The 12,627-nt window shown below is 54.3% G+C and overlaps 1 protein-coding gene across 4 annotated transcripts in view; it reads left to right on the top strand.

Moving 5' to 3' along the window:
- MAU2 (MAU2 sister chromatid cohesion factor) overlaps window positions 1-10,442 on the top strand; it is a 42,715-nt gene extending 32,273 nt beyond the window's left edge. For 3 of the 4 annotated variants that reach the window (XM_023229889.1, XM_023229888.1, XM_023229890.3), the window contains exons 14-19: window positions 1,114-1,163; window positions 1,382-1,459; window positions 1,551-1,662; window positions 6,061-6,151; window positions 6,922-7,049; window positions 7,367-10,442. In XM_023229889.1, the coding sequence (XP_023085657.1) occupies window positions 1,114-1,163; window positions 1,382-1,459; window positions 1,551-1,662; window positions 6,061-6,151; window positions 6,922-7,049; window positions 7,367-7,441 (534 nt within the window). In that variant the 3' untranslated portion in view covers window positions 7,442-10,442. The remainder of the gene's footprint in view (window positions 1-1,113; window positions 1,164-1,381; window positions 1,460-1,550; window positions 1,663-6,060; window positions 6,152-6,921; window positions 7,050-7,366) is intronic. The other variant, XR_002735230.1, reaches the window with a different exon arrangement.
- The last annotated feature ends 2,185 nt before the right edge of the window (window positions 10,443-12,627 follow it).

The raw sequence follows: 12,627 nt of genomic DNA, 5'->3' as shown, positions 1-12,627 counted from the left end.
AGCCCCAGGATTCCCTCCTCAGCCCTGGGATCCTCTGTGAGCCCCAGGATTCCCTCCTCAGCCCTGGGATCCTCTGTGAGCCCCAGGATTCCCTCCTCAGCCCTGGGATCCTCTGTCGGCCCCGGGATTCCCTCCTCAGCCCTGGGATTCCCCTCAGCTCTGGGATTCCCTCCTCAGCCCTGGGATGCCCACTCAGCCCCAGAATCCCACTCAGCCCTGGGATCCCCCTCAGCCCTAGGATATCCCTCAGTTCTAATATCTCTTTCACCCCTGGGGGTCTACCTCCAAAGTGTCTCAGGCCAGGTGCTGTGGCTCACGCCTGTAATCCCAACACTTTGGGAAGCCAAGGCAGGAGGATCACTTGAGGTCAGGAGTTCAAGACCATCTTGGGCAACATAGGGAAACCCCCATTTCTACAAAAAGTTTTTTAAAAACCTCGTGTGGGGTTGCCAGCCTGTGGTCCCAACTACTCAGGAGGCTGAGGCAGGAGGATTGCTTGAGCTAGGGAGATTGAGGCTGCAGTGAGCCATGATCGGGCCACTGCACTCCAGCCTGGGCAACAGAGCAAGAACCTGTCTCAAAAGAAAAAGAAAGCCCAGCCCTGGCTGGGTCATCTGATGCCAGATGTGGGCTCGCAGTGTTGAGGAGGAGTTTGGCTCCCCTGTGCCTGTGCAGCCAGAGGGCATCTAAATTATCAGGTCACGCCCACATCCAAGCCTCCTGGGGTCCCTGCACCTCCAGAGAAATCCCACCCACTCACCCCCAGCAGCCCACGGGGCTCACGGGCCCCAGCCTGCCAATCTACGCACTGCCAGGCCAGCCCCTCAGTGCCACTCTGACCATATAAAGGCCTTCTGGACGCCCAGGCCCCTGTCATCTACCACAGGACAGGGTGGCACAGGCAGGGCTGGCTGAGGGCGTGAGAGTCTTGCCCCTGGCCCTTCTCACCAGAGGCCCCTATTGCTTGTCAGTCACCAGGCTTGACCTGGGGGCCACAGTCCCTATGGGGGTGTAGAGAAATCCCCATGCACTGCAGTGCGTCTTGGGGACCTTTCTCCTGTGAAGATGCAGAATGGTGCTGACTAGCTCTTCTCCGCCTCCTCCCCCACTCAGCTCTACAGTCTGCTGGAGAGGATCAACCCAGACCACAGCTTCCCTGTCAGGTGAGCCACTCCGGGCACCACTCCACTCATGGCCTAGGCTCCCCATGCTCTTGGGATGGGGCCCCCAACTGCCCCTTGCGCCCTGACACCCCATACCCCTCCTCGCAGATAGTCTGCAGCAGGGGGCTCTCAGAAATCCCCTCCAGCTGCCCACCGCTGTTTTGTAAACGTTCTTTCTCAAAATCCCCACCCCACGTGACACTGCACTCTCCCTGCAGCTCACACTGCCTCCGAGCGGCTGCCTTCTACGTGCGTGGGCTCTTCTCCTTCTTCCAGGGACGCTACAACGAGGCCAAGTGAGTGTGGGGCGGGGGCAGCGTGTGGTCCATGCTCAGGGTAGCCCAGGCCCCATCCTGCAGGCGTCAGCGCCCTCATTCTCCTTGTCAGGCGATTTCTGCGGGAAACTCTGAAGATGTCCAATGCTGAGGACCTGAACCGGCTCACAGCCTGCTCCCTTGTGCTCCTGGGCCACATCTTCTATGTGCTGGGAAACCACAGGGTGAGTACCCTGGGCTGGGCCGCTCGCTTGGGTGCCTGTGGGGCTTGGCTGAGGGACAGGAGCTGGCCAGCAGTTTAGGGGTGGCATGGCACTGTTCATCCTATGCCCCTCGAAGAGCACGTCTAGGTGGATACCCTGACTCCCACAGCCTGGGCAGGCAGGGCCAGGGGAGCTGGGCACCCACAGAGGGTATGGGGGCAGTCAGGAGGCCTGATGGGTGTGGCCTCAGACATCAGGCAGGCAGAGCCCCTGGGCTCGGGGAGCTGAAGCCAGAACCAAAGCAGCTGCCCTGAGCTAGTGGGGATGACGCAGGCACCCCATCCTATGTGTGGACACCCGTGGGGCAGAGAGGTGCCTCCTCTCAGTCAGACTCCCAAACATTTCATTCTTGCCCAGCATGCACAGTGTCCTCTCAGGGTACAAGTGGCCCTTGGAGTTGGTCCCCACCCAAGGTCAGCTGGTGTCTGGTGGGACTGGCCACCTCAGTCCTTCTTGTCAATTCCTTGCCTACTCTCACCCTCCTGATCTCACGAGGTCTTGAAGTTTTTTTTTTTCAGACAGAGTCTCGCTCTGTTGCCCAGGCTGGAGTGCAGTGGTGCAATCCTGGCTAACGGCAAGTCCCACCTCCCGGGTTCACACCATTCACCTGCCTCAGCCTCCCAAGTAGCTGGGACTACAGGCACCTGCCACCACGCCCAGCTAATGTTTTTATATTTTTAGTAGAGAGACGGGGTTTCACTGTGTTAGCCAGGATGGTCTCGAACTCCTGACCTCGTGATCCACCTGCCTCGGCCTCCCAAAGTGCTGGGATTACAGGCGTGAGACACCGCGCCCAGCCTGTTGTGTTTTTTTTTTTTTAAGAAGATATTTTGGGCAGGCACAGTGGCTCACGCTTGTAATTCCAGCATTTTGGGAGGCCAAGGCGGGCAGATCACCTGAGGTCAGGAGTTTCAAGACCAGCCTAGCCAACATAGTGAAACCCCATCTCTTACTAAAAATACAAAAATTAGTGGGGCGTGGTGGTGGGAGCCTGTAATCCAAGCTGCTCGGGAGGCTGAGGCATGAGAATCACTTGAACCCAGGAGGCAGACGTTGCATTGAACCGAGATCATGCCACTGCACTCCAGCCTGGGCAACAGAGTGAGACTCTGTCTCAGAAAAAAAAAAAAAAAAGATATTTTTGTGCCAGGCATGGTGGCTCATGCCTGTAATCCCAGCACTTTGGGAGGCCGAGACAGGTAGATGACCTGAGGTCAAGAATTCAACACCAGCTTGGCCAATATGGTGAAACCCCATTTCTACTAAAAATATAAAAATTAGCCAGGCCTGGTGGTGCACATCTGTACTCTCAGCTATTCCAGAGGCTGAGACAGGAGAATTGCTTGAACTCAGGAGGTGGAGAGGTTGCAATGAGCTGAGGTCGTGTCGTTGTACTCCATCCAGCCTAGGTGAGAGCAAGACTCCATCTCAAGAAAAAAAATGTTGGCCAGGCACAGTGGCTCATTGCCTGTATCACTTTGGGAGGCGAATGGGGAGAATCCCTTTATCCCAGGAGTTCAAGACCACCAGCCTGGGTAACCTAGCGAGACCCTCTTTTTTTTGAGGCCAAGTCTCACTCTGTCACCCAATTTGGAGTGCAGTGGCACGATCTCAGCTCAGCTTATGGCAACCTTCGCCCCTTGCAGGCCCAAGTGATCCTCCCACCTCAGCCTCCCAAGTAGCTGGGGCCACAGGTGTGTGCCACACACTCAGCCATTTAGGTAGAGACCAGGTCTCCATGTTACCCAGACTGGTCTTGAACTCCTGAGCTCAAGTGATCCACCCACTTAAGCCTCCCAAAATGCTAGATTACAGCATGACCCACTGTGCCTGGCCCTAGAGATGCTATCTCTTAAAAAAATAATAATATTTTCCAGCCAGGCACAGTGACTCGAGCGGCCTGTAATCCCAACACTTTGGGAGGCAGAGGTGGAAGGATCATTTGAACTCAGGAGTTCAATATCAGCCTGACCAACATAGTGAGATCCCATCTCTACAAAAACCAAACAAAAAAAGTAGCCGGTGTGGGAACTCATGCCTGTGGTCCCAGCTAATTGGGAGGCTGAGGTGGGAGGATCACTTGAGTCCAGGAGGTTGAGGCTGCAGTGAACTGTGATCATGTTACTGCACTCCAGCCTGGACAACACAGTGGGATCCTGTCTCAAAAAAAAAAAAGAAGTTGTTATTTTTCTAGATTATAAAATATAACATGTTCATAATTAAAAGGTTGAGAAGCAAAACAAAAAAATAGCATGTCTCTGTCATCCATCCCTTCCCGCTGCCCACCCCTTCCACCTGGAGGTTTTGCTTGTCAGCCTATTTGGTGATTTTTTTTTTTTTTTTTTTGAGATGGAGTCTTGCTCTGTTGCCCAGGCTGGAGTATAGTGGTATAATCTCGGCTCACTGCAACCTCTACCTCCCAGGTTCCATGGATTCTTCTGCCTCAGCCTCCCAAGTAGCTGGGATTATAGTCACATGCCACCACACCTGGCTAATTTTTGTATTTTTAGTAGAGATGGAGTTTCACCACGCTGGCCAGGCTTGTCTCAAACTCCTGACCTCAGGTGATCTGCCCACCTTGGCCTTCCAAAGCGCTGGGATTACAGGTGTGAGCCACTGGGTAATTTTATATTTGCCTTTCTCCACACCACTGTATTGGAAACTTTTTTTTTTTTTTCCTTAATGGCAGTGAGTGTTTTGAAGCACCATCTACTCTGTAGTTTAACCATTCTCACTGTAGCCATTTCCACAGGATAGATAATGCAGGATGTGTGTCTTGGCTTATAAAGTTTCACGGGATCTGAGGGCTCCCTCAGTGTGGATGCTGTTAACAAACCTGGTGCCTGCCCTTGCCCACCGCAACACACACACACAACTGTGTGGTAAGCCTTTGCAGAGGCCAATGAATGGGCCCTGCAGCTCAGGCCCTGGTGGGCCTTGGCCTCAGTACTGGGGATGCCACCACCCTGTCAAAACCTGTAGCTGGCTCCTTCTAGAATGTGCTGCCACCCTGCCATCAGCCTCTGAGCACAGTGAGGGCTGTATGTCCCCATTGGACAGTGCAGGTGGCCTCGGGGTATGTCAGATGGGCTCAGGTGAGGGTCCAGGGGCCGAGAAGAGCTTAGGATACCCTGTCCTGAGCCTGTTAGGCTAGAGTGTCCACACGAGCGGGACACGCCCCAGGATCACTCAAGTCTTCAAAACCAGATTCTGTGGGGTACCCCAAGCTGGCATTGGGAGAACCTACCCAGGAGCACTGAAGGAGGACTCTCCTTCCCCAGGCTGCTTTCAGACAGAGGCCCTTGGCTTTCTGCAGAGAGGCCATCCTGACTCACAATAAGCCAGGCCTAGTGGAAGAGAGCAGTTTTTCTTGCTGTGAGGTGTCAGAAGGGCTTGGTGAATTTTAAAAAGCTCCAAGACCCACTTGGAGCCCACTTTCAAGGTGCAGCTACAGGGCAGCATAGAGTTGTTGGGCTTTGCGTCTCAGGAGGAGCATCTCTGCACTCTGGAGAAGTATTTGGTGGCATCAAAGCCAGTTCTCAGGAGTCGGTTTTGGGGATGTGTCCATCTTGACTTCCCAAGTGCTCCCTGGGCTGCCAGGAGCTACCATCTAGGGAATTCTCCAGGCCTTACCTGAACCCCACATCCAGGCTGACAGGGCTTTGAGTCCTCGACCCAGACAGGGTCAGCCCAGCACTGCTGGTCGCCATGTAGGCTGTGTAGCACAGGCTCCTGTCCACCGGCTCCAGGCCCTTGCCATAGTGACAGGGATGGGCATTTATGGGCCCTGATGGCTCTTATTGAGCTCTTCCTGCCACATCCTGAGGATGCTAGGGCTGCAACTGGGGTGGCCCTGTGCATTCACCAAGCGGGGATTCAGGATTGGAGGATTCCTGCATGCTGGTGCCCCCAAAGCCCCTACGTGTCTGCCGGGGCCTCCCACGAGAGGCAACTCAATTGTGGAAGACAAACCGGAGAGGCTGCTGCCCCTCTCAGAACCTGGAACCCAGAACCCTAAACGAATCTTCATTTCTGATCAGCCCCCATTGTGGGTCCAGGGCTAACTGCCATCAGTGCTTTTTCTCCGCTTGAAAAGGTAGAAGCCCCCAGAGTTGTCCATTGGCCATGCTCCTGTGAGTAGGTACCTGCAGAGCCAGAAGTGAGGGCAGTTTGTTTTTCAGCGATACTTCAGAGAGGGCCATTTGAGATGGGCTCTGAGGTAAGCATAGGAGTTCACCAGATGCAGAAGGATGTCACAGCCTGGGCTGGGTTCAGTAGGTTATCCCCACCCCAGCCTGGGCTGGGTTCGGCAAGTGGGTTCCGGGCTCCTCACTCCCCCTTGCTGCTCTTGATTGACAGGAGAGTAACAACATGGTGGTACCTGCCATGCAGCTCGCCAGCAAGATCCCAGACATGTCGGTACAGCTGTGGTCGTCAGCACTGCTGCGAGGTGAGTGCAATGGCTACCCCTCTTCCCCGGCCCCAGCCTGGCCCTCCCGAGAGATCAAGGCTGCTGGGCACGTCCTGCTCAGCCTTAGCTCGGACTAGGCCTCCATGGGCCACAGCCCCAGTTCTAGCATGGGTAGGGGGTGCTCCTCAGAAGACCGTGGTTGAGGGCAGTGGGTGCATTTGTGGCATCCACTTGACTCGGGGTCTGGTTCAGTCTCTACAGGACCCAGAGGGTGAGACTTGGTATCTGGTAGACTTGAGCTGTGAGCCTCGCTTCTTGCCAGGAAGGCAGATAGCAGCCATGCCTATTGGGCAGGGCTGGCCAGCTTGCTCTGGGAGCAGTGCGGGCACTCAGCGAGTATCAGTGCTGTTACCGCAGCTCCCCCATTTCCAGATTACGAAACTGAGATCCAGAGACTCCCCCAGGGCCCTGGGGAGGTGACAGGAGACGGGGTGCTCCATGTGGAGTGGGCTGCCTGGGGCTGCTGCCTCAGGATGGGCGTCAGACGTCTGTTTGCCTGAGGGCTGGCCATAGGCTCCCTGGAGTGCTGGCAAGAAGCCTGGCATTGGGCTTTCACTGCCCAACCAGCCCTGTTCTGCCCTGTGAGAGCAACTGGCGCATGGTCTTTGTGATCCCAAGACAGGGCTCAGGGCCAGTGATGTGTCAGGCACCCAGAGATCCACCGACCTTGGGGCTCCATCTGCACCAAGTGGGAGGGCCTGGGCAGTGACAGGGCAAGGTGAGTCCCCATGTTCCTGTCTCACTCTCAGACCTGAATAAAGCCTGTGGGAATGCCATGGATGCCCATGAAGCCGCCCAGATGCACCAGAACTTCTCACAGCAGCTGCTCCAGGACCACATTGAGGCCTGCAGCCTCCCCGAACACAACCTCATCACGGTACGGGTGTGGGTGTGAGGATGGGATCGGGGACCAGCGGGCTCCCCACCTGCAAGAGGAAGGGGGCACCTTGGCTGTATTTCTCTTTGTCCAACAAACCCTAACTCAGCCTCGGGAGTGCCCTCTGATGGGAGAGATGGCCACGGGCACCCCCCACCCTAGCAAGGGACACAGGTGCCTCCTCGGGGCCCATTGGACTGGGGCGTGGAGAGCAGAGTCCCGGTTGGATTAGCAGCCCAAGGAGGGCAACATTCCCACCTCTCCTTCCCTGGGAACAGCCCATGGTGTCTGACTCGCATGTCCTATCTTTCCCACAGTGGACAGACGGTCCACCCCCTGTGCAGTTCCAAGCTCAGAATGGACCCAACACCAGCCTGGCCAGCCTCCTGTGAGGCCTTGATGGGGCTGTCCAGCTCCACAGGGCCTGCGCGTGTCCAGCTTCCACCCAGATGGCACTCAAGCCTGTCCCCGAGGCGTGCTTCCTTCCTGACTGTCTCTAGAGCTTCCAAGTTCTGGGAATGTGCGGGGCCAGTCCCTGCCCTCCCAGGAGGGGTGGCAGCCGTTCCCACCTCACACCAGGACCCCCACTGCAGAGGCTCACGGGTGGCATACAGGCGCTGTCTCTCCAGAGCCATCCTTCAGAGTGGACCTCAGTGCCAGTCGTGCCTCTGCATCTGGGTCACGTCGGCCAGGAGTAGGGTACAGGCCTCCAGCAGGTCCTAATCCTATGTGCCAGGGCAGGCGGTGCCCCAGGGGCACTGTGCCTGACTCTCCATCGCCCAGGCCTTGATGCCAAGCAGGAGTAGAGTGTTTCCTCTGCTCAAGGCAATTTCCAGAGCCCAGACACCCGTTTCTGGCCTGAATTTGGAGGAAAGAAGTAATGGCCCACGTGTGGGACGAAGCACAGATCCCAGCACTTTTCCCAGCTTTCTCCAGCGTCGGTCCCTGCAGCAGCCAGGGCCTCTGGTCAGGAACCCTCAGGGACCCAGGAACTCAGCTTCCAAACATCTGCACCTTGACCGGACTCGCTATCCCACCGTGGGGGTGCAGGTGATTGTAAACACGGGTGTGCATGTGCGTGCACACGGGTGTGCGGTGAAGATCTGTGGAGCTGGAGCTGGGAGCTGAGGCTCCTGTTGCACCAGCCACCTTCCCCCATCTTGTGGCTGCTGAGGGGCAGGAAGCGGGGGAGTGGGCTTCTCTCCCAAATTGAAGATCACCTCCTCAGCTAGCTTAGAGTGCATGGCACACAAAGGCCCCCCGCCCCCCAGATCTGGAGCCCAGGGACTTTCTTCCTGGCAGATCTGTGGCCTTTCCTGCAAAGGACGTCTGTAGGCCCAGCCTCTTGGTCCCCTACCCTGCCGCCTCGCTTTCCCTGCTGGGTCTCTGGGGCATAGTGTGAAACCCCCACCCTAGCGAGGCCCCAGGGAGTCTCCGCTGGGCCCAGACAGCAGCATTTGGTTGTATCCACTTTTCTTGATAATCAGGAGGTGCCCCAGTGGTCACAGTGTGGCATTGTGAGTTGAGGGGTCAGGGGTCAGGATAGCAGCAGCAGGTATCAGGACTCAAGACACCATCCCCTCCAGCTTCTGGGGCCCAGGAGCCTCTCCCTGCTGCAGGGAGTGGGGGTCCTGCTCAGCGGGGTAGGTGGTGGTTTCAGGTCTTGTTACCCTCGCTTGGTGGAGCTGCCTCTGGGAGCTTCAGCGTCTGTGACTGAAGGGATGCTGGATTGCTCAGGTCAGCTGCTCAGGGCTCCCAGGCTAGGTGTGCCTTAGCCACAGGCAGGGCTGCCAATAACCCCCTTCCTCACTGGCCACTACCTGACATCAGCACCAGTGACAGGCTGGTCAGAGGGCAGGGCTGGTGAGGGTTTGTCCTAAAAGGACCACCACCATCTCTGGGTCTCCAGGGGGAGAGCCTGGCCTTGTCCTGTGCTACCCAGGGCTGCCCCCAGGCCCGTGAGGCCAATAGGAGAGCGTGTGGCACTGACCCACAAGCTGTCCCTGTCCCGTCTTCCTCCTGAGCCATGGCCTCTACTAGCTCCACCTTGAAGGAGCCCCTCAGATCCTCCCCTACATCACTGAGATGCCACCACTTGTGTCTCCACAATGTGCTCCTGCCCACCTGGGTCCCGCACTGTCTGACCCCTGCACACCACACTCATGTCACCACGGCGTGCATCATGTTCATCCCCATCTATTTATTTAAGCCTTTCTTTGCTTGTAGGGCATTTTGTATGTAGAGCAGTGGAAAACAGAACCTCAGAACTTAACATCTGTCCTGATGTTAAAGTGCTTTTCATGACCACCCCGTTATCTATGTATATGTAAAGTTAAAGGATGAGATCTTAAGTTTACAATTAAAAACTCAGTACTCGATATTTAATATTCTACTCGAGCTTTATGGAAGCCAAATCGTGTGTGTGTGTGTGCGTGTGTGTGTGTGCGCGTGTGTGCAATCTTTGAACCTCCTTCCACAGCCACATCTTCTGATGACACAAAGCTTTTGACAAGTACCTTCCTGTGAGTCACTCAGCGCCTCATAGTGTCTCATTCAATTGCAAGAATAGAGGCCAGACGGGGGCGCATGCCTGCAGTCCCAGCTAACTGGGAGGCTGAGGCAGGAGGATCACTTGAGCCCAGGAGATTGAGGCTGCAGTGAGCATGTTTGCACCACTGCACTCCAGCCTGGGTGACGGTGAGACTTTGTGTCTAAATAAATAAATAAAACGAAGGCAGACAGCAAGTCCCTGAGGACACATCACACAGTCTCCTATAGCTGAGTGTCTAGGAGGAAATAAAAACTCCAGACCCTTCAGTGGATGAGGACAAGGAGGTCGCCGAAAGGCATTCTGTTGACAGATGAACAGCTGAAAGCTGGCCAGACCCTCCTGTATGCCTCTGCCCTTGTCCTGTGGCCTGTGGCCTGTGGGTTGAGGAGGTCTGACGAGGAAGCCAGCTACAGCAGGAAGTGAGGCTGCCGTGTTTCCTTCAGACAGCTGTCTTTCCCCAGCTCTGTCCCTATAGTTGCCTGCCGGTGGGCGAGGGTCCTCTCCCTGGGAGAAGCACTCCCAGCCCCGTTTATCAGAAGCAGGCAGGGAAATTGAAACGGCCACCCAAGCAGCATGGTGGCTCAATTTGTTGGTTGCGTTGTCAGTTGTCTGTTTTGTTAAGGTTTTTAATTAAGTACGTTTGGCATAATGTCTTTTAATGGGTTTGTAATACCGTAATGGTTTTAGCAGCCTATAACTTTTCAGCTGGTGCTTTTACTTAGGGGAAAAAAGACAATTTGTAAATACAGAACATTGTTTAAAAGACGTAACCATAGAACATAGCTTCCTGTTTGTGGATTTCGTTTCCTATATAATCAAAGTAAAATGACTTACAGGAGCCATGTGCTGTGTCTTTGTTGTTTCCTCTGTCCCCTTTGTGAGCCATCCCAAAGATGGCTGCCACCCTCCCTGCCCTGCCCACAGGGGCCCCCTCTGTGGCAGGGTCTTCAGCATGAGGATGCAGCCCCCAAATCCTGAGCCAGATGACGTGATGGAAGCCTGAGTCCCCATCCCCTCCACTGATCATTTTCCTCCAGCGTGGCCTTGCCTAGAGAGGAAGGAACCGCATGTTCCATCAGCATATGAGGCCTTCAGCAGCCTGCTCCTTGAATCCTTCCAGCCCTCCCAGGGGCAGACTCCCCCACGCACCCAGATGTCCTGGTCCCTGTGTTCTTTTTTTTTTTTTTTTTTTTTTTTGAGACAGAGTCTTGCACTTTCGCCCAGGCTGGAGTGCAGTGGTGCAATCTCTGCTCACTGCAACCTCCACCTCCCAGGTTCAAGCGATTTTCCTGCCTCAGCCTCCCAAGTAGCTGGGATTACAGGTGCCCGCCACCGAGCCCAGCTAATTTTTTGTATTTTTAGTAGAGACAGGGTTTCACTGTGTTAGCCAGGCTGGTCTTGAACTCCTGACCTTGTGATCCACCCACCACGGCCTCCCAAAGTGCTGGGATTACAGGCCTAAGTCATCGCACCCAACTGGTCTCTGTGTTCTTAGAGGGGACCAGCCTCTGTGCTCCTGGGAGTGAGGGGAGTTATTTGCCCAGATTTTTTTGTTTTGAGGTGAAATTAACTTAACATTTAACTGTTTTTGCAGGTTGTGCTGGCTTACGGCACAAGGCAGGAGAATGCCTTGAGCCCAGGAGTTCAAGAACAGCCTGGGCTATATAGTGAGACTCAGTCTCTACAAAAAACATACTAAAATTAGCCAGGCAACCAGGTGCAGTGGCTGAAGCCAGTAATCCCAGCATTTTGGGAGGCCGAGGTGGGCGGATCAGTTAAGGCCAAGAGTTGAGACCAGCCTAGCCAACATAGTGAAACCCTGTCTGCTAAAAAGTAGAAAAGCTAGCTGGGTGTGGTGGTGTGCACTTGTAGTCCCGGCTACTTGGGAGGCTGAGGCAGGAGAATCGCTTGCACCAGGGGATGGAGGTTTCAGTGACCCAAGATCCCAATACTGCACTCCAGCCTGGGTGACAGAGTGAGACTCTCTCTCAAAAAATAAATAAATATAAATACAAACGACAAAAATCAGCCGGTGTGTTGGTGTACACCTGTAATCCCAGCTACTTGGGAGGCTGAAGCAAGAGAATTGCTTAAACCTGGAGGCAGAAGTTACAATGAACCAAGATTACACCACTGTACTCCAGCCTGGGCGACAGAGTGAGACTCTTTGTCTCAAAAAACAAAAATATTAGCCAGGCATGGTAGTGTGTTCCTGTAGCCCCAGCTATTCCGGAGGCTGAGACAGGAGGATTGCTTGAACCCGGGAGGATATAGTAGAGACAGAGTCTTCCTCTATTTTATATATATATACAATATTACTGTATGTAAAGTGGACTGCTCAGTGGTATTCAGTACATTCACGGTGTTGCACAATCATCATCTCTATCTGGTTCCAGAACATTTTCATTTTCCCAAAAGGAGAGTCATCCCCATCAGCAGTCCCTCCTCATTCCTCCTCCCTCCCCAAGCCCCTGGCAACCACTAATCTGCTTCCTGTCTGTGGATTTGCCTGTTCTGGACATCTTATATCAATGAAATATCACACCCTGTGACCTTTTATAGTCTGGGGTCTCTCAGCATCATGTTTTTGAGGTTCATCTGCACTGTAGCATGGATCATTGCTTCATTCCTTTTATGACTGAATAATATCCGATTATATGGATGGACCAAACTCTGTTTTTTTTTTTAAATCTGGTTTTGTTTTTTTTTTTTTTTTTAGACGGGGCCGTGCTCTGTCACCCAGGCTGGGGTGCAGCGGCTTGATCTCAGTTCACTGCAACCTCCGCTTCCTGGGTTCAGGCGATTCTCCTGCCTTAGTCTCCTGAATTGCTGGGACTACAGGCACACACCACCATGCCCAGATAATTTTTGTATTTTTAGTAGAGACGAGGTTTCACCATATTGGCCAGGCTGGTCTCAAACTCCTGACCTTGTGATCCACCTGCCTTAGCCTCCCAAAGTGCTTAGATTATAGGCGTAAGCCACCATGCCTGGCCTTTTTTTTTTTTTTTCTTTTTTTTTTTTTTT

The sequence above is a fragment of the Piliocolobus tephrosceles genome, chromosome 21 (assembly GCF_002776525.5).
Source record: "Piliocolobus tephrosceles isolate RC106 chromosome 21, ASM277652v3, whole genome shotgun sequence".
NCBI classification, from domain to species: Eukaryota; Metazoa; Chordata; class Mammalia; order Primates; family Cercopithecidae; genus Piliocolobus; species Piliocolobus tephrosceles.
This window is presented reverse-complemented; position numbering and strand designations above follow the sequence as displayed.